The 25,000-nt window shown below is 37.0% G+C and overlaps 1 protein-coding gene across 2 annotated transcripts in view; it reads right to left on the reverse strand.

Annotated features, from left to right (window-relative positions):
• ltbp4 (latent transforming growth factor beta binding protein 4) overlaps positions 1 to 25,000 on the reverse strand; it is a 90,919-nt gene that overhangs the window by 11,437 nt on the left and 54,482 nt on the right. For both annotated transcript variants that reach the window (XM_077235544.1, XM_077235543.1), the window contains 21 exons: positions 23,914 to 24,078; positions 22,199 to 22,603; positions 21,166 to 21,270; positions 15,808 to 15,936; positions 15,034 to 15,159; positions 14,774 to 14,893; positions 13,817 to 13,936; positions 13,390 to 13,509; positions 13,188 to 13,307; positions 12,987 to 13,106; positions 12,781 to 12,900; positions 11,763 to 11,882; positions 10,213 to 10,332; positions 8,489 to 8,608; positions 8,288 to 8,407; positions 6,819 to 6,944; positions 6,528 to 6,653; positions 5,075 to 5,197; positions 3,090 to 3,221; positions 1,834 to 1,956; positions 778 to 921 (listed from right to left, as the gene is read on the reverse strand). In XM_077235544.1, coding sequence (XP_077091659.1) covers positions 778 to 921; positions 1,834 to 1,956; positions 3,090 to 3,221; positions 5,075 to 5,197; positions 6,528 to 6,653; positions 6,819 to 6,944; positions 8,288 to 8,407; positions 8,489 to 8,608; positions 10,213 to 10,332; positions 11,763 to 11,882; positions 12,781 to 12,900; positions 12,987 to 13,106; positions 13,188 to 13,307; positions 13,390 to 13,509; positions 13,817 to 13,936; positions 14,774 to 14,893; positions 15,034 to 15,159; positions 15,808 to 15,936; positions 21,166 to 21,270; positions 22,199 to 22,603; positions 23,914 to 24,078 — 2,904 coding nt within the window. The remainder of the gene's footprint in view (positions 1 to 777; positions 922 to 1,833; positions 1,957 to 3,089; positions 3,222 to 5,074; positions 5,198 to 6,527; positions 6,654 to 6,818; positions 6,945 to 8,287; positions 8,408 to 8,488; positions 8,609 to 10,212; positions 10,333 to 11,762; positions 11,883 to 12,780; positions 12,901 to 12,986; positions 13,107 to 13,187; positions 13,308 to 13,389; positions 13,510 to 13,816; positions 13,937 to 14,773; positions 14,894 to 15,033; positions 15,160 to 15,807; positions 15,937 to 21,165; positions 21,271 to 22,198; positions 22,604 to 23,913; positions 24,079 to 25,000) is intronic.

The raw sequence follows: 25,000 nt of genomic DNA on the forward strand, positions 1-25,000 counted from the left end.
TCAGGTGTGTGTGGTATGGGTAAGGTTAGGATCAGGTTAGGGTCAGGTGTGTGTGGTATGGGTAAGGTTAGGGTCAGGTGTGTGTGGTATGGTTAGGTTAAGGTGTAAGGGAAGGGTCAACAGTGTAATTACATAAATTAATTACAGCTGTAATTACATGCAGGTATAAGTACAATGTAAAAACATGTATGTACACAATAAGTCCATTGTATCAAATTATTAATTTCAATGTTAGTACATGGTAGTTAAAGCCACTTAAAGGTCCCATATTGTACAACTTTCTGAAGTTTTATTTTAGGTTTTGATGTCCTTAAGAATATATATTTGTGGTATAAGTACCAAAAATCATTTCAATATATGTTTACAGCTCCTTTCTCAGGAGCTCTGCCGAGAACAGGTCGATTTTGGCCTGTCTACTAAATATTCATGAGCCTCTCTTCTGATTGGCCTGTTGTTTTCTGAGTGACCCACTATTGGTGGGGGAGGAGACTGAGTAGTTCTGACATCACATTTATACAGAAGTCACAACAGCTCTTGAAAACGCACAGCTACTTTATGCAGGCTGTGTGCATTTGTCTGTGGATCGAGTGTTTTGAAACTTATACTTTAGTTTCATAACCCCTAGACCTCTGTTATCATGAAAAAAAACGCAGAAAATTTCAGTTTTGACAATATGGAACCTTTAATATAAAGTGAGACCTAGTATGTCAGTAGAGGGCAGCACTGAAGCAGAGTTATGATATTCCTGCTGTAGTTGTGTTTGAGTGTGTGTGTTACCTGCGCTCTCTCTGCTCACACACTGCCTCGCGAGCGGGTCGAATTCCTCCTGTCCGTTCTCACACTCACACGTGAACGATCCCTCCACATTCCAGCAGTGTGCAGATCCGCAGACGCCCTGCATCATCTCACACTCGTTTATGTCTGCGCAGAAAGACACGGGGAGTGTAATAGAGGGGAGAAGTTTATAATAAGTTTATAAAAACCACAATTGTACTGAATGTGCACTTAAATCATAGAGGTACTGTAACTGATATTATGATATTAATGTACTCTCGTTAAGTACAATTACGTGTATTTTTATCGATGTTTCTTAACACACTTAAGTGCACATTGTAAGGCCAAATTAAAACTTTTACTTTAAAGTACATTTTTAATCATTAAGTTTTAATAATCTATTGTCGTACTTTAAAGAAGTACACTTATGTTGATGTGTTGACTTGCATAATAAAGCACATGTAAAGTCCTGGATTATAATTTTAACTTTAGTGTGTTATTTGATGTTACATTTAAAGTTAATATATTTAAAATGTTCTAAATGGCAACTTTTTTATTACAAATGTCCAATTACTAGTGCTGTCAAATTGATTAATCGCATCTAACAGAAAAGTTTGTTTATATAATATATATGTGTGTACATTTAAATGTATATGCATGAATATAACACATATATAAACAAACGTTTATGTTAGATGCGATTAATCAATCTGATAGCACTAGTAATTACAAATATATTTAAATACATTACATACAATTTTCAATAGGCATTAAATTCTATTTTAGTTCATCATAAACGCTTGTCAGTATACGCCAGTGCACTTTAACCATTTTTCAAAGACAATAGAAGTAATTATTAAACACTTTAATTATTAAATTACATATAAAGATGTACTGAAGTCCTACTTAAGTCACTAATAAGTTCAACTAATTGCATTTAATATAAACTGAAACTACAATTTGAACTTAATAACATGTAAATAACATGCAATTAATTGTCTGAGTTCCCAGTTAAGTATATTATTTCCATAATAACGAGCTCTTGTATACTGAACTCACCCACACACATCTGTCCGTCGCCGGTGGACTCGTAGCCCTGGTCACACTGACACTGATATGTGCCGATCAGATTCTGGCAGAAAGCGTGGAGTCCACACGTCTCATTGGCACACTCGTTGATGTCTGCGAGAGAAACTCACTGTCACTCACTGCTGGGTCACCTTAGAAGGATAGTTCACCCAGGAATGAAAATTAGCCCATGATTTACTCACCCTCAAGTCAACCTAGGTGTATATGACTTTCTTATTTCAGACGAATACAATCTGAGTTATATTTAAAAAACTCCTGGGTCTTCCAAGCTTTATAATGGCAGTGAATGGTTGTTTATGTTTTGAAATCCATAAAAGTGCATCTGTCCATGATAAAAGTGCATCTTATCATCATAAAAGTGCATCTTATCATCATAAAAGTGCATCTTATCATCATAAAAGTGCATCTATCCATCATAAAAGTGCATCTATTCATCATAAAAGTGCATCTATCATTATAAAAGTGCATCTATCCATCATAAAAGTGCATCTATTCATCATTAAAAGTGCCTTTATTAATCATAAAAGTGCATCTATCCATGATAAAAGTGCATCTATTCATCATAAAAGTGCATCGAACCATCATAAAAGTGCATCTATTCATCATAAAAGTGCATCTATCATGATAAAAGTGCATCTATCCATCATAAAAGTGCATCTATCATGATAAAAGTGCATCTATCCATCATAAAAGTGCATCTAACCATCATAAAAGTGCATCTATCATGATAAAAGTGCATCTATCCATCATAAAAGTGCATCTATCCATCATAAAAGTGCATCTATCCATCATAAAAGTGCATCTATCCATCATAAAAGTGCATCTATCCATCATAAAAGTGCATCTAACCATCATAAAAGTGCATCTATCCATCATAAAAGTGCATCTATCCATCATAAAAGTGCATCTATGCAATTTTTTTATGCAATTGCTTCACTTCAGAAGGCCTTTATTAACCCCTGGTGCTGTGTGGAGTTTGTTTATGATGGATAAGATGCACTTTTATGATGGACAGATGCACATTTATGAACTTCAAAACACAAACATTCACTGCCATTATAAAGCTTGGAAGAGCCAGGACATTTTTTAATATAACTCTGGTTGTATTTGTCTAAAAGAAGATTGTGATACACACCTAGGATGACTTGAGGGCGAGTAAATATGGGCTAATTTTCATTTTTGGGTGAACTATCCCTTTTAGTGTGTGTGATCTGTGTCAGACTCACCCACACACTCTCCCGTTGCAGTGATGTGGTATCCGGGCTCGCAGGACGCCACACAGTGGAACGAGCCGATGGTGTTCTCACAGCGCTGAGATCCACACACACTCCTCTCGGAGTCCAAACACTCGTTCACGTCTGCAGGAGGAAACGCTTCAGCTGAGATCTGCGCTGCACACACACTCATCCGAGCGTGATGTGCTCGCGTGTGACAGAGTCAGGCCTCTGCCTTTTTTGTGCTCTCTGTATGGGTGCTTTTCTGTTTACCTCCCATTTTATTCACAAATAAAGCTTTAAACGATCTAAAAACAATTAATAAATACAATGAATGCAAAAAGTGCTTCACGGGGTGTAACTTCAGTGTCTCGGGACTCTTTGGGTGTAAGAACGATTTCACTCATAAGAAAAAAAAGAATCCAAGGCACTCGAGTAATTAGTTTTTACAAAAATATAAAAAGCCTTTATTCTTTAATGGCTTAGATATGAAAAACAGAGGACAAGCAACGGCACACCTACGGCCAATAATCCTTCATCAGGGTGTGCATTAAATTGTAGGGTGTTTTTATGTTTTTCTAAAACGAATTACTCGAGTGCCTTGGATTGTTTGATCTAAAAACAATTATTTTGGTTTTTAATGGTATTATAATAAAGACGGTAACACTTTACAATAAGTTTCATTAGTTAACTACCTTAACAGCTAAGAATGAACAATACTTCTTCAGCATTTATTAATATTAATTTCAACATTTACTAATACATTATTAAAATCAAAGGTTGTATTTGTTAACATTAGTCAATGCACTGTGAACTAACATGAACAAACAATGAACAGCTGTATTTTTATTAACTAACATTAAAAAAGATTAATAAATACTGTAACAGATGTATTGCTCATTGTGAGTTCATGTTAGTAAATACATTAACTAATGTTAACTAATGAACCTTATTGTAAAGTGTTACCATAAAAACTTTTTAATGTCTTTCTCTGTAATGTATTTCTATGGGAGCTTGTTTCCGCCACTGAAAAAACAAACAAAAAAAAACTGGTAATTTGTGACTTTTTCCTAAGAATTGCAAGATATAATCTCGCAATAGCGATTAATAAAGTCAGAATTGGGATTTAATTGTTGCAATTACCCTTTGTATATTTTTTTATTCTGTGGCAGAAACAAGCTTCCATATTTTCCCTCTTATTTTAAGAGTGCTGAAAAGTTTATTAACCAGAAAAATGTCTTAAAAATAAATAATTATTTTCAATAATTCAATGCATTATTCCTTACATATTTTATTGTAATATTAATAATATTGTATATGACCATCTCAATAATTTAATTTAATTAAATTTTTTTATTAAAAAGCTGTCCCCAATACTGTTGTCATTGTTAAAAAAAAAAACAGTTTTTCCAACAAAAAAAAGGTGTATGCTAATTATGAGCCAGGCCACTTTAGTTTAACAACCAGAAATACAATTAATTTTACTTCATATTCTGAGAGCAGCTTAATTAAATGTCATTTTTTTGTACTTCAATTTAAAGAAGTAAAAATTAAATTATATAAAAAGAAAGCTGTAAGATAAGTTTTTAATAAAAAATGAAAACAATTATGAATTACGGTATGAATAACCAATAAAGATCTTGTGATACAAGTACACCATTTAGGTGTGTGTGTGGTTGTATATGAGCAAGTGTGAGTCTGATTGTGAGTGTGTGTATGTGTATAAGCACGTGTATGCGTGCGTGTGTGTGTGTGTGTGTGTGCGTGCGTGTGTGTGAGTGTGTGTATGAGCACGTGCATGCGTGCGTGTGCCTGTGTGAGTGTGTGTGCGTGTGTGTGAGTGTGTGTATGAGCAAGTGCATGCGTGCGTGTGCCTGTGTGAGTGTGTGTGCGTGTGTGTGAGTGTGTGTATGAGCAAGTGCATGCGTGCGTGTGCCTGTGTGAGTGCGTGTGTGTGTGTGTGTGTGCACATGCGTGTGTGTGTGTGTGTGTTTTACCCAGGCAGGCGGTTCTCTCTGGGTTGGTGGTGAAGCCGGTTCGGCAGTGGCACAGGAACGATCCCTCAGTGTTGGTGCAGCGGCCGTCCTGGCAAACTCCCTCCTGACTGCACTCGTCCACATCTGGACACACACATGCACACACACCAGCATGACATCATCGTCATCAGTAATGCTCAGGCTCAAAACATCTGAACTCCTGACGATGTGCTGAGATTCAGCTCTGAACGACAGACTGGGCTGAAGTTACAGGAACAGCGGATAACTGGCCATTAACGTGGATTACATCTCTTAAACAGGGATGTCAAATTAGCCAAATTACTGAAAGATGCTCTATGGTTGGCAAAAAACAAAAGTGTGCAAAAAATATATATTCGACCCAGGAACTGAATAAATATTTGTGCTTTTTCAGATATTCCCTTTCATGCAGTGTGTAAAAAAGCTGTTTGTAAATGTAAAGCTCTGCAAAGATTCTGAACTGAAACGAGTCGTCAGTGATTCAGTCTCACTCCCTGCTGGAACGTAGGCTTCTAACTCATTTGCATAATGCCAGCCCATTGGCTGAACAGCGTCTCTCTAAGCTCCGCCCTCAAACACTGTAGTGTATCTGAGACTGGAAGAGTTTGTGTTGTTCGTGTCGAGAAGACGCTGTTTTCTGCTGACAAAGTAAAATCGACTTTGATGAGATTGATACGGTAAAACCCACGCCATCGTTACTGTTTATATCACTGTGTGTCAAGAGCTGAGATTCAGATATGATAATGAGCGTTTGCTTTCTGGCCTATCACAGCAGACTGGGCCATCTGACCAATCAGAGCAGAGCAACTCTCAGAGAGGCGGAGTTTAGAGAGACTGAATCCTTGATCGAACAGTTTCAGACACTGTGAGAAAAGAGCTGATGCTGTGATGGATATATTATGAGGAATTAAAGTGGTTTTGACGTTGGATGCACATAAATCTGTTTGTGAAACAAAATAATAAACATTTTAAAATAACTTAATAGGGGCAATTAAAACTATACGCACTTACAATATATATTTGAATGACAAAATGATGCAATACATATAATAACTGATATATAATCAGGTTGACTACAGTATTTGAGTCGGAGTGCAGATGTTTTCCTTTATCACATGCTGGGTAATTATCCTGCATCTTGATTTTATCTAATAGGGTGTGTGGGAGACGTGTCGAAAGGAAAAATGTTTACTTCAGGCTTTTGAGTAATGCAGTTACGTGAATCATTTCATCCAAGAGTTAAGTAACTTTCACATTCGAGAGATTCTCTTTTAAAACAACTCCCTAATGACAACTGAAGAATTCATAAAAACAATCCAAATCCAAGGTCGGGAAGAAAAACATTCGTCACGCTATAGCTTTTATATTTCCAGACACGTTATATTATGTAAAATGGCAGCTTGTTGTTGGTTATATATGACGACTGGTGTCATACCTTGGCAGGACGTCCCGTTAACGGCGCTCTTGTAGCCGCGCGCACAAACACACTTAAACGAGCCGTCTGTGTTCACACACTCTCCGCTCGGGAAGCAGAAATCTCCTTCCAGACACTCGTTAATGTCTGAGCCAGCGGATGACAGCGTGCCATAGTGGGAGAAATTAGTGAAAAACACACTCATATTTGAAAATAGCATATTCTAAGCAGCCGGAGAGAGTATGAAAGTGTGTGTTTTTTTCTTTGAAGTGAATGAGAGTTGAATGAGATTTTATTTGAATGGTCTCTGACCTCGACACTGGCGCCGTGGACCAGACGCTCTGTACCCTGGTAAGCAGACGCAGCGATACGACCCGTCCGTGTTCACACACACACTCTCCGGCCCACACATGTCAGGACTCGCACACTCATCAAAGTCTGAAGGGGAAACGAACAGCTTGTGTCAATGCAGAATCATAAAAGCTGTGCCTGTATGTATGAATGTGTTTGAGTCTGCCACGCTAGGCACCTTATCATACTTTATCTTCATCCTTGCAGCCCCTTTTTTAATGCCAATCAAGCTTTTGCAAGAATATAGTCATAATTTAGTTTTAATGACCATTTAAAACCATCTCTCTGACCCTCCACCCCCCTTTTTAAATCATAAAATGTCAATAAATATGTTTAAAAAATGAATAAATCATAATATTTGTCAATAAACGGAATGAATATATGTTAAAAAAATAAATAAATCATGAAATGTGTCAATAAAATGAATACAAATATGTTTAAAAAATAAATGATTAAATCTGTGAATAAAATGAATGTTTAAATAAATCATGAAATGTGTCGATAAAATAAATATATGTTAAAAAAATTATAAATCATGAAATGTGTCGATAAAATAAATAAATATACAGTATGTATAAAGATAAATACATAATTAAATGCCAATAAATCATGAAATGTGTCAATAAAATAAATAAATAGGTTTTCAAAAAATCATGCAATGTCAGTACCCAGAAATAAATGTTTATAAATAAATAAATGATGAAATCTGTCAATAAAATGAATCTGAAATCAACTGAAATGTGATAAATTCTGTAAATATCAGCATCAACTGTTGAATACCTCAATGTCCAATTAAATTTTTTGTTTATCATGTTTTAGTATTATTATTTTTTAACTGAACCATTTCATGTTTGAATTATTAATTAACATATTTTATTTATTGAAAATATATTTATAGATTTTATTGACATTTCATGATTTAAATTTTTTTGTTTAAATATTTTTTAATTGCTTAATTACTAATATTTCAATTTTTTATGCTAGCGTGCTTCAGTCTGTATATAATATTATAAATATAGTTTTGAAGGTGGAGGGTTTTAAGAGACAGATGTGTTGAATCAACCGTCCCTCGACCTGGCCACCTTTTATCTCACTCTCCACATGATTCAAACACTAAATCTAGCGGATGTAGATAATTGTGGCTGAGATTTGAGTTCTGCCATCTGTAGGCCACATGCCTCCTCTCCCACTGCAGAGAGAGACAGATAGACCATGAAGGAGGAATGAAGCTCTCACACACGTGATGCCGTTCATTTGCCAAAGCCAGCTTTCTGCACTGCATCCTTTACTTGCGGTGAGAAGCAGCTGTTTGCACTCAGAGAACTGCAAGATGACTTGAAAGTATGCACAACAAGTATTCAGGAAGATTAAACCCGACATGGTGAGTCAGATGTCGGAAACGCCTGTGGTTGAGGTTAAGCTCATCTAACCTGTGCAGCGTCCGTTCTGCATGCTGTGCCCGTCTCTGCAGGGAACACACTTATACGAGCCCGGAGAGTTCAGGCACTGCTGACCGGGACACTGCAGCGGGTCCAAACACTCGTCGATGTCTAATGAAGGAAGAAATGTAGAGCTTATGTAGATGCTATCGGATCAAGTGTAATAAAAGGATGAAGTGTGTGTTCTCTTACCTGTGCAAGCGCTGTCCTGTAGCCGGAAGCCCACGGCACACACACATCTGAAGCTGCCGGGAGTGTTTCTACACTGGCCGTTAGTGCAGCGCGTCGGGTTGAGACTACATTCATCTTTGTCTGAACACACACAAGTGAGACGGCACAAATGCAGGCATTCAAATCAGTCTCATCTAAGTAAGATTAGTAGCACCGTATTTCATTTTTGACAGGAATGAAAACGAGACTTTGAGGCATAGTAATGCAGTACCGGAGTTTAACAACAATCGGATTGTCTTTCTGTAAAAACTTTCAGTGGAGGAAAACTAAAAAAAAAAACTTTTTGTTTTCCACTGTAATGATTGTAAACGCACGATCACATCGAGGACAATAACTATAATGATATAGTTCTAAAAATCGTATTAAATAAAAGAATAGCACCACAACTATAATGATAACGGCACAGAGGAAAGATATCACTGAAATCACTTTCAGGATGATTTGTTTTTTTTCAGCTGATGAACGATAAAACACTGACAGCCAATCAGAATCCACCAGACTTCAGAGCAGACGACACAACTGCAGTGACCTTATAATAAACAGAACGATTTTCTTATTTTCATCCACGGTAAATTCAATATGCCGTCTAATCTGACGTCTAGTGGTGTGATCAAGTCACAAAGATGGTTTTACGCACGTGAAAACCCTGAGTTTCAGAGATAATCTGTCAATAAGAAAACATGAAGCATGCAATGAATGTAGCGTCTGTATTAATGGCACATTTGTTGAAATTAATTAAATGATTAACAATAAAACTATCTAAGTTGCATGTACAAAATATATGATAGTATTGTAAAATTCCAAGTCTTAAATACGAACTTCCCAGGAGAACTTGATCGCACCATGTTAGAGTTTTTGTTAATATTTTGACAACTAGCTAAAATATTTTTTTATATAAATTTTATTTTATTTCAAGTAATTACATTTTTTATGGTTTTAGTTTTCAGTACCAACAACCCGATTAAAATCTTAACCATTATAGCCAACAAGAAATGGTACAGAATACATATTTTAACAAACACATAAAATGTCCCTACTAAGTGACATACAGCATATGATTGAGATATTACAACTGTCTCTGTGACAGAACTAGACTTACAATTTCTGACATTTATGACATTATCACACTGTAACATTCAAGCATTGCATAATAAAGCTGCTTTCAAATAATCTATACTGTATTGTGAAAAGCGCGATACAAATAAATGTGACTTGACTTTTAGAGAGAGGGCCTGTTTCCACCTCAGAAATTAATTCTATTCACATTTATGTCTATAGTGCTTTTCACAATACACATCGTTTCAAAGCAGCTTTACATATACAAATCACAGCTAGCTAAAAATGTATTAATTTAAACAATGTAATACTTTAAGGCAGAATCAATGATCTCACTGATGTAATGGATGTTTGTTAACAAATAAATGATTATGACATAGAAAATTGTAGCATTGGAAATAACACATAAATAGGTAATTGTGAGTCTGTTTTGTCATGTTGGTAGTGCAAAGCATTTTGGTCAGCTTGTGTTGTTTTTAAATGTGCTATAGAAATAAAAGTTGACTGATTGATAACTGTGACTGTGTTTCATAATTGCATGGAGAATTAAAACAAGAAACCACTTTATTTTTCATTTTTGTAACTTAATTAACTCAATGTTATATGTGGAGATCCACATGAAGTGATACCTTGGCAGTGTCCATCAAGAAGCTCAAAGCCCGGCTGACAGGAGACACACTTGAAGGAACCGACCGAGTTCACACACTCTTTTCCTGGGCACTGAAGCTCATTTTCACACTCGTTCATATCTGGAACGACATAAGAAACAGACTCATTTTATGAATGGAACAACTTCTGTAATCTGTCAAATCTGTAATGATCCCTTCTGAAAAACAAGTGTGCTTAATTGTACTAAATGTGCACTTGTAGTGTACTTTAAAGTAGTAGTATTAAAAAAAAAAAAAATATATATATATATATATATATATAAAAAACTGTACTTGCAGATAATATAATTTTAATTAAATAAAAGGCCACTTAAGTGCACTTAAAGAGATACACTTTCATGACTTTTTTAACACACTTGAGTAACACTTAAAAAGTGCAATTAGTAATGTCAAATTAAAAGTTTTACTTTAAAGTACATTTTAAATAATTATGTTTTACTAAACTCTTGTCATGCTTTAAAGAAATACACTTATTTTGATGTGTTGACTCACATACTAAAGCACAAGTGAAGTTCTTGGATTTGAATTGGTTATTCAATATTACACAAGGTTAATATATTTTAAATGTACTAAATTGCGACTTCATCACTGCAAATATGTAATTTCAAATGTATTATAATACATGCCACACTAGTTTCCATAGAAATTGCATGAAAGTATATTTAAGTTTATCATAAATGCTTGTCAGTACATTCAGCAGTATCTTTAACTATATTTTATAAGACAATAGAGGTGTCACAGATCAGGAGCCCGACCTCATGAAAGTGCGTATCTATACAACGAATGTTATTTCTCGTACCATTTATACGGCAAAAATATTTTTTGCATGCATTTGCTACGCAGTTTATGGCGTGTAATACGCACGCATTCCCCACACCTAATCATAACCAAGGGGTTTTCAGTGCGTAGCATATGCACGCTAAAACCATTCATTTTTGGCTTATAAATGGCACGAGAAATAACATTCGGGGTATAGATGCACACTTTCATGAGATTGTGTTGCAGATCAGCCTAGTCACCATCCTCTGCACTTCATTTCCCATCACTCTCCTCAGTTCCCACCTGCACATCATTCCCAATCACACACACCTGCACACACACCATCATCACTGCCACTGTTTAACACACACTTCACCACAGCTCGAGGTCCGGTCTCATTAATGTCAAGTGGACATATCGCCCTCTTTTAGATCATCCTTTATCCTCTAATTCACCTGCTCACCTCATTATTATCAATAAAACTCACCGTTCATCTTCCTCTCCAGTGTCTGCATTACGTAACAAGAAGTAATTATTCAATTATATCAGTCCTACTTCAGTGGGAATTATAATTATAATGTTCACACACTTGACATGCAATTAAGTGTCCGAAAACATTACATTAAATTCATACTTATTTCCATCATAGGAACTCTTTTTAAAAATATGCTAAAGTGCACTTCTTTTTCACATGTTGAGCTTGAGAAGGGTTTTTCCAGTAAAACAGCTTAGTTCTGTCATGAAGCTCAAACCTTTGCAGATGTTTCCCTCCAGTCTGAATCCAGGGCGACACAAACAGCTGTAACTTCCCATGTTATTCTCACAGCGGCCGTTAACACACAGCTCTGGAGTCTGGCGACACTCGTCGATATCTGACACAAATAAACAACTTGGTCATTATACGATACAATGAGCTTCATGCTTTCTCTGCTGGGAACTCAGGGCTAGAAAAAAGGACACTAAACTAGACAGGTGAAACTAAACCGAAACTTATGTGTAATGAACATATAGATGAAGTATGCTGGTCTTTATAATAATCTTTTGGTAACACTTTAGTTTAGGGTCCAATTCTCACTATTAAGTAGTTGCTTATTAACATGCATATTACTAGGATATTGGCTGTTTATTAGTACTTATAAAGCACATATTAATACCTTATTCTGCATGACCATATTCTACATCCTTAATCCTACCCAATACCTAAACTTAACAACTACCTTACTAACTATTAATAATCAGTAACCAGGCAAAATCTTTAATAGTGATAATTGGATCCTAAACTAATGTGTGACTGATCTTTTTACTTTGTGTTAATGTTTTTGTCTTTGGGAAAACAATCTATTTGATTAAAATTAAATACAAATTTAGGGGGTTGAACCAAACCATATATTTAAATTGAGAAAAACTAAAGGCAGTGTAAAAGTAACTTTAAAAAGTGAGTGTTTGTGCTGCATTAAAATTGTTAAAGTTGTATTAAGTGTGCATTATTAAGTACATGTTGTATTAAGTAAATTAAGTACACAGTTTAGGGTCAAAATCTTCTTTTTTATTATTGCTTGAAAAAAACTTCAAATCAAGTGAAACTTAAATATTTTAGTTATCTCAAGTTAAATCTGGGAAAGTTATTCGAACGCAAAATTTAAAAGTGTGATAGTTAATTGCAACAGTATTTTTTCAAGTTAAACCTAAGTATTGTTTGATTACAATTATAATGCAATTATACAATTAAAAAGGTCCATTCATGGTTAAATGTCAGTGTGTTGTAGTTACCCGAGCATGCTCCATTTTTAAGACTAAATCCAGGCCTGCAGGAAACACACCTATACGATCCCTGAGAGTTCACACATTCCTGTCCAGGACACTGCAATGGATCTTCACACTCATTCACATCTGCGTCCACATGCACACACACATATGACTTACAGGATTTATTTCAAAACCAGTTTTTCATGATTGGTTTGTCTGAAGAATCATACCTGTGCATGTGCCGCCCTGCAGTCTGAAGCCAGTTCTGCACACACACCTGAAGCTGCCGTGTGTGTTTTCACACAGTCCGTTCGAGCAAGGAGAAGGCGTCTGACGGCATTCGTCAATATCTGGACAGATAACAGCATCCCACTTTCAGGGTCTGTACATATTTCACACGTTATGACTTGCGGGTTGAAACGAGTCATTACCTGAGCATTCTTCATTATTAAAGCTAAATCCAGGTCTGCACGACACACACCTATACGATCCCTGAGAGTTCACACACTCCTGTCCAGGACACTGCAATGGGTCCTCACACTCATTCACATCTGTAACATGCACATTAATCCATGTACACGTGAACACAATAATATAAATGTATATTATTTAAATTTAAATGCATTTTCTTACCCACACAGGTGTTGGCCTTCAATCTGTATCCGTTTCGACACGCACATCTGTAGCTGCCTGGTGTGTTTTCACAGCGGCCATCGGTACATGGGGACGGGGTCCGGCGACATTCATCAATATCTGAATGAGAAAGAAATAAGAACGAATTACGAGAACTGAACAAAACAGGGAGCATATGAACACAGGATTAACAAGAAACATGTGAACATAATCATTAACTAATGAGTAACTGATGGAACTAACAAGGGTAAGGAGAGCGCTACACTGATAGGAGTACAAGAAACCTAAACACATGAACAAACTAAACACAACCCAGACATTTATTTCCACAATAAATACTTAATGTAAAAGTATCCTAAAGTTAGATAACACAAGATTCATCTGCAAACGGAATATTACACAGTGATTTTTCTGTGCTGTGTGTTACCTGAGCATTGTCCATTGAGCAGATCAAAGCCAAGCTTACAGGAAACACACCTATATGAGCCCTGAGAGTTCACACACTCCTGACCCGAACACCGGAGCGGGTCAACACACTCATCTATGTCTGAGGATAATAAAACACCACATCAAGTATATTTAAGTTATTTTTGAAGACAGAAAACACATAACTCATTCCTATTATGCAATACATTTTAATATCCCTATCCTGTATACACCAGGATGAGTAGTTTTGTCTACTACACACACACACGCGCGCAATGCTCGTGGTGCTCTAAAAGTGACTTCAAAAGCATTTAATTTGAGAAAACTATTGGCATATCAAAAATGCACACAGAAACTCTTCACGACATCCCATCAAAATAAAAGTTTGGTTTAACTTATAAATTATAACAGAAAAATATTACTCTTGTACAGTAGCTTAGTAATATTAATACAAATTATTAAAACTTATTTTTTTAAGGAATAGTCACAAAACTGTTCTGTTGTGCTATGCTGTTGTGCCTGTGAAGAGACGACTTGACGCCGGCGATATGTAATGCCTTAAATTACTACATGATTAACTTACTGTATTTTATGTACATTTCTGAAATGCACTTTCTGTAAAGCTGCTTTGAAACAATATGTATTGTGAAAATACGTTTTAATTTGATTACATGGCATTACCACCTTTTTTGAGAATACATTTGTATTAAAACATAAAAAAATTCAACATTTCACAGGCCCCTGTTATTGCAAACATTTAAAAAAATATATTTTGAATTCAATTGATTAGACATGATTCATGATTATTAAAATCTAATTCAATCATTAAATTAAATGCTTTTTGATTTCAAGAGTACCAACTGTAGCAAGCATATGCTTAATCACTGTTATAATTATGTGGTCTCTGGCCCCCTAAAAGGTTTGAGAACCCCATTATGGGTAAAATGATTTGAATTACCTATGCAGCTGTTCTCCTGTAGCTTGTATCCAGTTCTGCACACACACCTGAAGCTGCCCAGTGTGTTTTCACACTGGCCGTTAATACAGGGATTGGGAACCTGACGGCACTCATCAAAATCTGTGGAATCCATCAATGATTTAACTGATCTCATAAATTATTATATGCACAACATTCTAAAAACATTCTATAAAGCACCATTGACATAAACATAGAGGACGTGGTCAGCCAGCGGGCGGAAAGAATGAAACGTCTCTAACCGACACACAGGCTCTGCTGGGAGTTGGTCTGGTATCCCGATGGACACACACAACGGAAGCTGCCCGCTGTATTCAAACACTGTCCCACAGAACACGGCCTGGGCGTCAACAAACACTCGTTTATGTCTGGAGAGAGAGAGAGAGAGAGAGAGAGAGAGAGAGAGAGAGAGAGAGAGAGAGAGAGAGAGAGAGAGAGAGAGAGAGAGAGAGAGAGAGAGAGAGAGAGAGAGAGAGAGAGAGAGAGAGAGAGAGAGAGAGAGAGAGAGAGAGAGAGAGAGAGAGAGAGAGAGAGAGAGAGAGAGAGAGAGAGAGAGTGAGAGAATATTGCTGACTCCTGTATGATACATTACTTGTGCTTTCCTTAATTTTAAGAGGCTTTCAGTGCGCAGTGTTCATTATTGTAACAGTGTGTGTTACAATAATGTAATGCACATGCACACAGAAATTCACACAGTTAAAGCATTTGCAGATGGAGACAGAGATGACAAATATATGAGCTGGCTGGCCTCTAGGCAATGTCACTATGACCTTTTACATTTAAAAGCCTTGGAAGACACCAATGAGAAAAAGAGGAATCCTTCTATAATGGCAAATATTTGTGAGTCATTCAAAATTATCTAAAATAATGGCAGTGGAAGGAACATTTAATCTCAATATGATTTAAAACCCATTTTAGAAGGTACATACCGTACATATTTATCTTCTTTAGAGTGTAAGTCTGCAGTGTTGCTTATTTCTTATTTCTTAGTCATGCATTAACTCCCAGATGCATACCTTGGCAGTGGCCTTGCTGATGATTGAGTATATATCCAGTGTTACACACACACGTGTGTTTACCGCCTGGCAGGTCAATACAGCGACCCGACCCGCACACCTGAGGTCGCGATTCACACACTCGGGCATCTGGGGGAAACACACACTGATTCAATATCAAGTCAGTTTGTGGTTATCTAATCAGGGGTGCATATTCAAAAGCATCGATAGCAAACTATGGTTGCAAGTTCATTCGTTATCAGCAAAGTTCAACGAGTCGGTGTTTCCCGAAACCATCGTTCTAATGAACATTCGCAAACAGTGTCACAAAGTTTTGTATTTGGAACGACTGATCTCAACCTGTGGTTAGAAGCAGAGTTTCTTGTTTGCATGACATGTGGACTCAATAAATCCTTATCTTGAGCCAAATAAGCAAGATGACATTCAGTACAATCGGTATATTTTATGTAGAATACATACAAGTGTCATTTGCAACTTTTAGTTTGTCAAGAGAAGCACGGTTTTTGAAGAGTGCGCATGTGTGAACGAGGTCTAGTGCGTAAGAACGAGCCTATGATTGAATCTGGAAATAAACCAAAATAACTGAGAAAAATGAGAAATAGTCCTCAGGTGCTTATTAATTCGATCTCAAACGAATCATTAAAAGAAGTTATTACTCCACTAAGTTCGTGACATCATTAACCAATGTGGTTGAACGACAACTTTGCGACAAAACGGTTTCGGGAAGCAGTCGTGACTAGCTAGTTGATTTCTTCATTGATGCATCGTTCTCTGGTAGTGAAGCAGCGAGTTACGTCGTTGTATGGGAACGCACCCCAGATTAGCCAATCTCAGAGGTATGCCGTGTTCATAACTTTGTGGACATTTATTCATTCCTCTCCAAACCAACTTCATCGATCAATCAAACTGGATGCAAATGATGAGAAAATTACAGTGCTGAATTCAGCTCTGCATTTTTCAAGGTTGTGATGAATTTGGCGTCACTTCAACTCTGGAAATCAAAGATTTCGCTCTTTATATGAGCAGGGCAATTAATTTTTTTCTGAGAAACACCAACACTCAACAGCTATATTAGTGGCATTACAATAAATAGCAGATTAAGAACAGCAGTGAAAAGCAGTGCCCAAAAATTCATGTAGTTGAGGACATAAACAGACCATTACCTTTTTAACTTTTACAGTTTTAACAGCTGTACAAACAGCATATGAAATAGTACCTGTCCCAAATCCTGCTCTCAGCCTACACTGACTGTTAGGTCATAGATCACTACAAGGATGACTCCAACTCGTGAGTACACTTCTGAATCATAAAATGACAACTGGGACTTCCAAAAGTCTCATGGGCCTTGTCCCAAATGGCACACATCATGTGCACATGTGGTCCTGTGCGCACTTGCACGTGTCAGTCCACAAGACTGTAGGGTGTCCGTCCCATTTGTCATTTTAGGTTTCAGAAGGATGTTCGCGGGCGATATGCACACTTTTGCCGAGCCCACAATGAATCGAGCTCTGCAGCTGACTTCTACCCGACAGACAAAGCGCCAAGAAAGTGTGGACTCAGAGAAAGTTTCGCGAAGGATTAGCGTTCCTTTTGGGACAGGGCCATGGACTCATGAAAGGCCACATCCAGAGCACTTTTTGGGACAGGGCCTACAAGTCACAATCCTAAGTCTAAGAAGTGTGCTTAATTGTACTGAAAGTGCACTTGTAGTGTACTTCAAAATCTAAAAAGTATATTTTAAAAAAACTGTACCGGCAGGTAATAAATTAATGAAATAAATAATGCCACTTAAGTGCACTTAAAGAATGATAATTTGTAACACACTTAAGTACATTTTTAAAGAAATACACCTTGTAATAATGTCAAAAAATTGCAAAATACTTTTTAAATCATTGTTTTAATAATCTTTTGTTTTGTCTAACATACTAAAGCACTAAAGCATACTTGATTATAATTTTAACTGTAATGTGTTATTCGATATTACATTTAAAGTTAATATATTTTAAATGTAATAAATTGCAACTTCTTCATTGGAAATGTGCAATTACACATTTATTTAAAGTCCCCCTGTGGTCAATCATTTTATCCCGTAAAACTTAAAACAAAATTACTTATTTAACTTTACACCCTTTCCTCATTTAATATATGCAGTTCTATGAATATGCTAATTAGCCGCACCTCCACTCACTCACACCAGCTGAGAGATTCACTCGTTGGCGATTACACGTTGACCTGCATCACTGCAGTTTTACAGAGAAAATACTCAGCAATGTTGTTGACTTTACACATGGTTTGTCTTAAAGCATATTAAAAACACTACATAGACATATAAACAACATTAAAAGCTTGATTTTCACCACAGGGGGAATTTAAAGTTTGTTTACCATAAAAGCTTGTCAGTACATTCAGCAGTACACTTTAACCATAATTATGAAATTAAAGTGCCCCTATTATACTATTTTAAAATGTCCTAATGTTGTTTTGGAGTCTCCTACAACAGGGTTACATGCATCAAAGGTAAAAAAAACCTGTTTCATTTTCTCATAAAATACATCACCACATGTTGAATGATTCTCAAATGACTCGTCAGATGAATCAATCTCTCTAAATCCCTCCTTTCCGCAAGCTACTCTGCTCTGATTGGCCAGACAGCTCAGTCTGTTGTGATTGGTTTACCGTGTACAGCGTGTCGAAAACCAAAACGTCCGTTGCAATAACTACCTCAGCTCCGCGTGTCCTTTGGCTTCCTACACCATAAACTAAACAGTAACGAACAATGACGTCGATTTTACCATATCAATGCGAGCACTAGTTCGATGATGAAACACTGGAAGAACTATTTATTCAACCCGAACCTCCATTGCAAGCACGACTCGAGCAGGACGTTTCTCAGTGATACACTACTACTCGATTTGAGGGAGATTATGAGATGTTGCAACTGTAATTCCTCACCATCAGCATTAACAAGTGCATGTCCATCAACAAACCGATTATTTTACTTGTACTTATTTTTTTACCAAATATTTTTCTAATTTATTGCGGTGAACATGTGGAAACTCTATCAATAACAGTTCATACATTATTAGCCGAGCTCTAGCGTGAATGACTGATGTAACAAACTTTGGTGAAACAAATCTTGCTCCATGCTTAATCTTTCCTCAAAGTAGTGAGAACAACAGAAAATCTGCATTAATAGACACAGTTTTAGATAATAGTGGCCCACAACTGATTAGCAGAAGTATTTCAGTAAGACAGTAATAATGTGAGTTAGCCAGAAGCAGGAGACCTACACAATATAAAACTCAAAACTAAGTATTTGAACACCATCTTTCAAGAGCAAGCGGATTGCGAATCCTGCACTGAACTCCGAGATTCTTGAGAAGAAGTCGTCAGTAAAATAAAGGGACGTTTAGGATTATACTGCTGTGATATCGTGGTAAAGATGAACGTTAACCACTGATTCTTCACTTGCTCGTCCTTGGGCAGTGAAAAAAAAAAAACTGGCTTTACCTTCACATTGTAGAGCACAGCATCTTCTCAACATGATGCTATCCAGCATCCACAGGAATCAGCTGCAGTGCTTGAGGGGGTTCAGGTTTTCCCTAGTGTTTGCGCGGGCAATATGCTAATGTTTCATCTTGACTTCACAACGAAACGGCTTATGACTCGTTTGAAAAACGATTAATTGCATTGACTCAGAGTCGACTCTTACTTTTGAAAGACAATGACTTTATATATGGTGCACTTTCAGTAAATTTGCGGTATGTTTTCATTCACTTAGAGCTATGTTACACACTACATGAAAGGTCAATTACAAATGACCATAATAGGGGCACTTTAAATAAATAGATGTACTTAAAGGGACACTTCACCCATTTGCATTAAGCTTTGTATTGTTAGAAACAGATTCATATATTATAATGTTCGTGGATTTTTCCTTTATTTTTCCCTGAGATGGGAGAAATAAGGATTTAAGTGTTTTACTTCCTGCTTATTATGGCGTAAAAATTGTCATTTTGCGTCATAATAAGCAGGAAGTCACATTTCATTGAAAAGTGTAGAGACTACAAACACTAGCTCATCATTTATTCAGGGGGAGGGGCCCACTCACGCTACAGACCTATTACAGATCAGTGGGTGGGACGTCACTTGCCGAAACTAATAGCAATATCACCCAACTTGTTTGGAAGCTAAGCTAACAAGCGCTGTGGAGCCAGATGGAAAGTTACGACAATGATGGAAGGAAATAAACATGATATGCAAGAAAAGATGATTTTGAAAGTCTTCTGCTCAAATCCGATGTTCGTGGCTATCTTTACGAGCCGCAATACAGCGAAGTGTCGGATTGCCGACACGAGCAGGTAGAACGACAGGACCAGTCCACCTCAACTCGAGCCAGTGCGGGCTCCTCGTCCGTGACAGGACGGTCTCTACCCGCTCGTGTCAGCAATCCGACTGAAATATCCAGCTCAAAATTGCCAGTACTGCGGGCACCAGTAGGTTGAGAAAGCTCAGGAGGAACTATTGTTGTTACTATTGTATTGTTGAACTTTTATTGTTAACATAATTATTTTTGTTGATATCATTATTGAAATAAATGGTTCACATTTACGTTGTTTTCCTTATTAGTGTTTTATTCCACATGTATGTTAGATAAATTTGGACGACCAACATTCCATCAGTGGAACTAATGTTACTAACCTACTGTTACCTTACATGATAATAGATAACAAAAATGGTCATGCCTACCTACTTTTATTCTTATTTTGCAAATTCAAATTGCATTACAATGTTCGGACTGAACATTCAACATAAATAGAAACGAGGAGTGATTCAATAATGATTTCGGCAACAAACTAGATTTTTTTTCTGTAAAATGAATTTCAAACTCTGGCGGCACCCAGCCTTGTAGACGGTAGAGTGCTTTCTCTGAATCTGATAGGCGGATACCTCCTCAGCGTTCTGGATTAGTGGGAGTGGCTTGCGGAGCTGTGCAATGTGGTGCATTGTGGGAGTTGTGGTTTTCAGTACAAATGCGCCCTAAAGTTACTTTCTGTCTTTACTCGGTCAAGAAGGCACCAAATTCGAACATTTTATTATATTTCGACTACATATATGACCCACTTTCAATAAAGATGAATGTTCCCAGGGGTGAAATGCTCCTTTAAGTCCTACTTAAGTGGGTCAAAAAATTGCATTTAATATAAATGTATTGCATTTAATAAAATTTTTATTTAATAACATGCAATTAATTGTTTTAAAACATTACACTAAAGTAAATTATTTACGTATTAAGTGCTCTTTTATAAAAGTATGCTGGAGTGCGCTTCTTTTCCTGAAGCCTCAGCGATGGCTTACCTTGTCGAGTCGGCAGTGGTCGGGATGTAGTCGGCACAGGAGGTCTAACGGGAGAAACTGGCTGTCTGTTAACCGAGGGCCGGCTGGTTTGCGTACGTACAACAGCTGTAAACAATTAACTTGAATTAAACACACCTCCACAACTGTGCGTTAATAAATAACTTTATAAGAAACGCTGTGCCTCATAATACTGTAATACTGTAATTATTCTAACAGAATTTAATTTGAATGTTTGAATTTGACATTAAAGGCGATGCATACATCTAATACGTTTAGATGTAAACATACATACTGTACATCTAACAAGTTAGATGTTAAAATGCCACAAATATTGCCCCTTAATAATAAAAAAATAATTTCTGTCAATGCTGTGAACTGACCCATGCATAGAATATGAATAATATGAATATCTTCGTGAGTCAGCTGTCAACAACAGGCCTAAACCAGCCATTGCACAAGCACAATATCAGTATTATCAACAAAACTTTGAAAATATCGAGATATCATTTTTTGTCAATATTGCACACCCCTAATGTACAGTATTAATGTATTAATGTACCTAATATACAGTATTAATTTTTATTTCCTCAGGTCTTAAAAAGCAATTTGACTTTAAGAAGTGTGCCGAAACCCTGCCCACAGTTGTGTAGGCAGGGTTTCGGCACACTTCTTAAAGTCATATACTTTTTAACCACAAATGCTCGTCTTGCACTTGCTCTGATGCGCCACACATTACGTAATCACGTTGAAAGGTCACGCCTAGAGACCTAGAGTTTACAAAGTCAACGTGCAAAGACCAAGTCAAACGCCCTTTAAAATAAATAAATAAATAAGTAAAAGGTAAAACACCAATGTTCACCGTTTTTCACCCTAATCTACATTTACATCCTACGTGGGGAACTGCCTGACCTTTCCAACGTGATTACGTAATGCGTGAAGTCGTGGACGTGCAGGATGAGCATTTGTGGTGAAAAAGTATATAAATGTTTATTTTGTGTTAATAAATAACTTTATAAGTAACACTGTCACTCACGAGGGTTCACTCTGGCCGGCTGAGGACGGACACCGGAAGGCTGAGGTCTGGCGTTTGAGGTTTGAGAGCCGCCACCAGTTGACAGGTTTGGATTCGGTTGAGTTATGGTGATAATCGAGCTGGTCTGTGGAGCCGCGTCAGGTTTCTGTCGTCTTGTAGACTGAGAGATGGAAGGTTGTTGGACTCTGATGGTTTGCGTGTTGGTCGGTTGTTGGATTCTGGTTGACAGTGAGCTTGTTGAGTGCGTCCTGGAGATTTCAGGTTGGGATATGGATATACGAGCATTTTCGGAGACCAAGGGCGGCCCGCCGTTGTCAAGCACCTCGGCTAGTCTTTGGTTAAACTTGACAGCCGAAGCCGAATAATGGTAACCCGGTCCAGCAGGACAGATCTCTTTGAAGGCAGCTGTGAACACAAGGTTACATGCTGAAAACCTGTAAAAGTCTAATGCAGTTACATTTTTTTGTTTCTTAAAGGATAAGTTCACTTCAAAATTTAAATTTCACTCTCCCCCATGTCATCCAAGATGTTCATGTCTTTCTTTCTTCAGTCGAAAAGAAATTAAGGTTTTTGAGGAAAACATTCCATGATTTTTATCCATATAGTGACTTCAATGGTTATCAACGAGTTAAAGGTCCAAATGTGAGTTTCAGTGCAGCTTCAAAGTCTCGACACGATCCCAGCCAGGGAATAAGAGTCTGATCTAGACAAACCATCGGTCATTTTCAAAAAAAAAAAAAAACATTTATATACTTTTTAACCACAAATGCTCGTCTTGCACTTGCTCTGATGCGCCACACATTACGTAATCACGTTGAAAGGTCACGCGTGACATAGGCGGAAGTACAGACCTAGAGTTTACAAAGCCAACGTGCAAAGACCAAGTCAAACGCCCTTTAAAATAAATAAATAAATAAGTAAAAGGTAAAACACCAATGTTCACCGTTTTTCACCCTAATCTACATTTACAACCTACGTCGGGAACTGCCTGACCTTTCCAACGTGATTACGTGATGCGTGAAGTCGTGGACGTGCAGGATGAGCATTTGTGGTTAAAAAGAATATAAATGTTTATTTTTGTTATAAAATGAGCGATGGTTTGTCTAGATCAGACTCTTATTCCTCGGCTGGATCGTGTCGAGACTTTGAAGCTGCACTGAAAGTCACATTTGGACCTTTAACTCGTTGATAACCATTGAAGTCAATATATGAAGAAAATCCTTGAATGTTTTCCTCAAAATCAAAAACCTTAATTTCTTTTCGACTGAAGAAAGAAAGACATGAATATCTTGGATGACTTGGGGGAGAGTAAATTATCCGGAAATTTTTATTCTGAAGTGAACTAATGCTTTAATCGAGCCAGGAACGGGAAGGGTCAACCGGGACAAAGTTAGAACCGCAACTTGTGGTATGTAAACAAAGACAGACAAATTACACAGTAAATTCCTTCTCCTTTCATATTCCTCCAGACATTTTCAAAGAAATATTGCTGGTGGTGTGGGTGGGACGGGGTCCTTGAGGAACATTTGGACTCTTTGTGTTAAAACCAAATCATGTTGTTTCAATATTCTGTACTAACATGTAATGTTCTCAGTGCTGTCATCCATCCTTCTTCCTATTCTTTGCCCAAACTTATGCATTGAAGATGTTTATTCAAATGTAGTTGTTTGAAAAGACAAGTGTAGTATTCTTTGAATGCCTGAAAAGTCTCTCACCTGATCCGAAGAAAGGGCATAAATGACAGTTCTTCCCCCAGGCTTTCCCCACTCGACTGCAGCAGCAGATCTGTTTGGTGATGTTCCTCAGGATGGGAAGAGAACAGGAGCCCTGGTTCAGGATACGGAAACACTGGTCCTTCTCCTCCGAGATCACCTTCTGCGCTATGAGGGGGAAAACAATGCAGAATATAATTACGTAGGGACACAGGTAGGGATAGAAATCTAAACATGCAACAGATCGTACATGCAGATATTAATGCATTCATGTATAACCATACTCCTTCTTGAAGTGATTTAAGTGGTCTTTTAAAGGGTTAGTTCACCCAACAATGAACATTCTGTCATTAACTCACCCTCATGTCGTTTCAAACCTGTATGACTTTGTTTTTTTCTGTGGAGCACAAAAGCGGGAGTTTAGAGGAATGTTCACGCTGCTCTTTTCCATACAATGAAAGCATAAATATATCAAAAACTCTGTCTATATATGACTCATACTGTACATCTGAAGCCATACCCTTGTGAAAAAGAAGTTCACTTGAGCACTTTTTAAAAAGAGAAATGAGTTTCTCTTGCATTATTATTAATTAAGAGTGCTTTTTTGGCCCACTTAAGTAGAACTTCAGTACATCTTTATACGTTATTTCATAATTAAATCTATTTTTTTTAAGTAAGTGTACTTTACTGCATTTTTATTGTTACACCTTAAAAAGCACTTACAATGAAAACTTTAATCTGACGTTATTACTAACTTTGTAAGTGTACTTAAGCGTGTTAAGAAACAGTCACAAAAGTGTATCTCTTTCAGTGCACTCAAGTGGCCTTTTTCATTCACATTATATAGTGTGAGTAAAAGTTTAAGACATAATTCACTGAAATCTCGCTTCTAAACCAAAAAAAAAATAAAAATAATGCAGCAGATGCCAACGTTTTTATTGTACAATGTTTTTTTTGCCTGCTCATCACAGAAAGTTATTGTATGGCTTATAATTTAGTGCACAACTTAAACTGTTAATCGCTGTTTACTTTCATTGTATGTGAAAAGAGCAGCTTGGACGTTCTGCAAAACATCTCCTTTTGTGTTCCA

Source organism: Siphateles boraxobius, unplaced genomic scaffold (assembly GCF_051911475.1).
Source record: "Siphateles boraxobius isolate OS27281-9 unplaced genomic scaffold, OSU_SipBor_1 198, whole genome shotgun sequence".
Taxonomy (NCBI): Eukaryota; Metazoa; Chordata; class Actinopteri; order Cypriniformes; family Leuciscidae; genus Siphateles; species Siphateles boraxobius.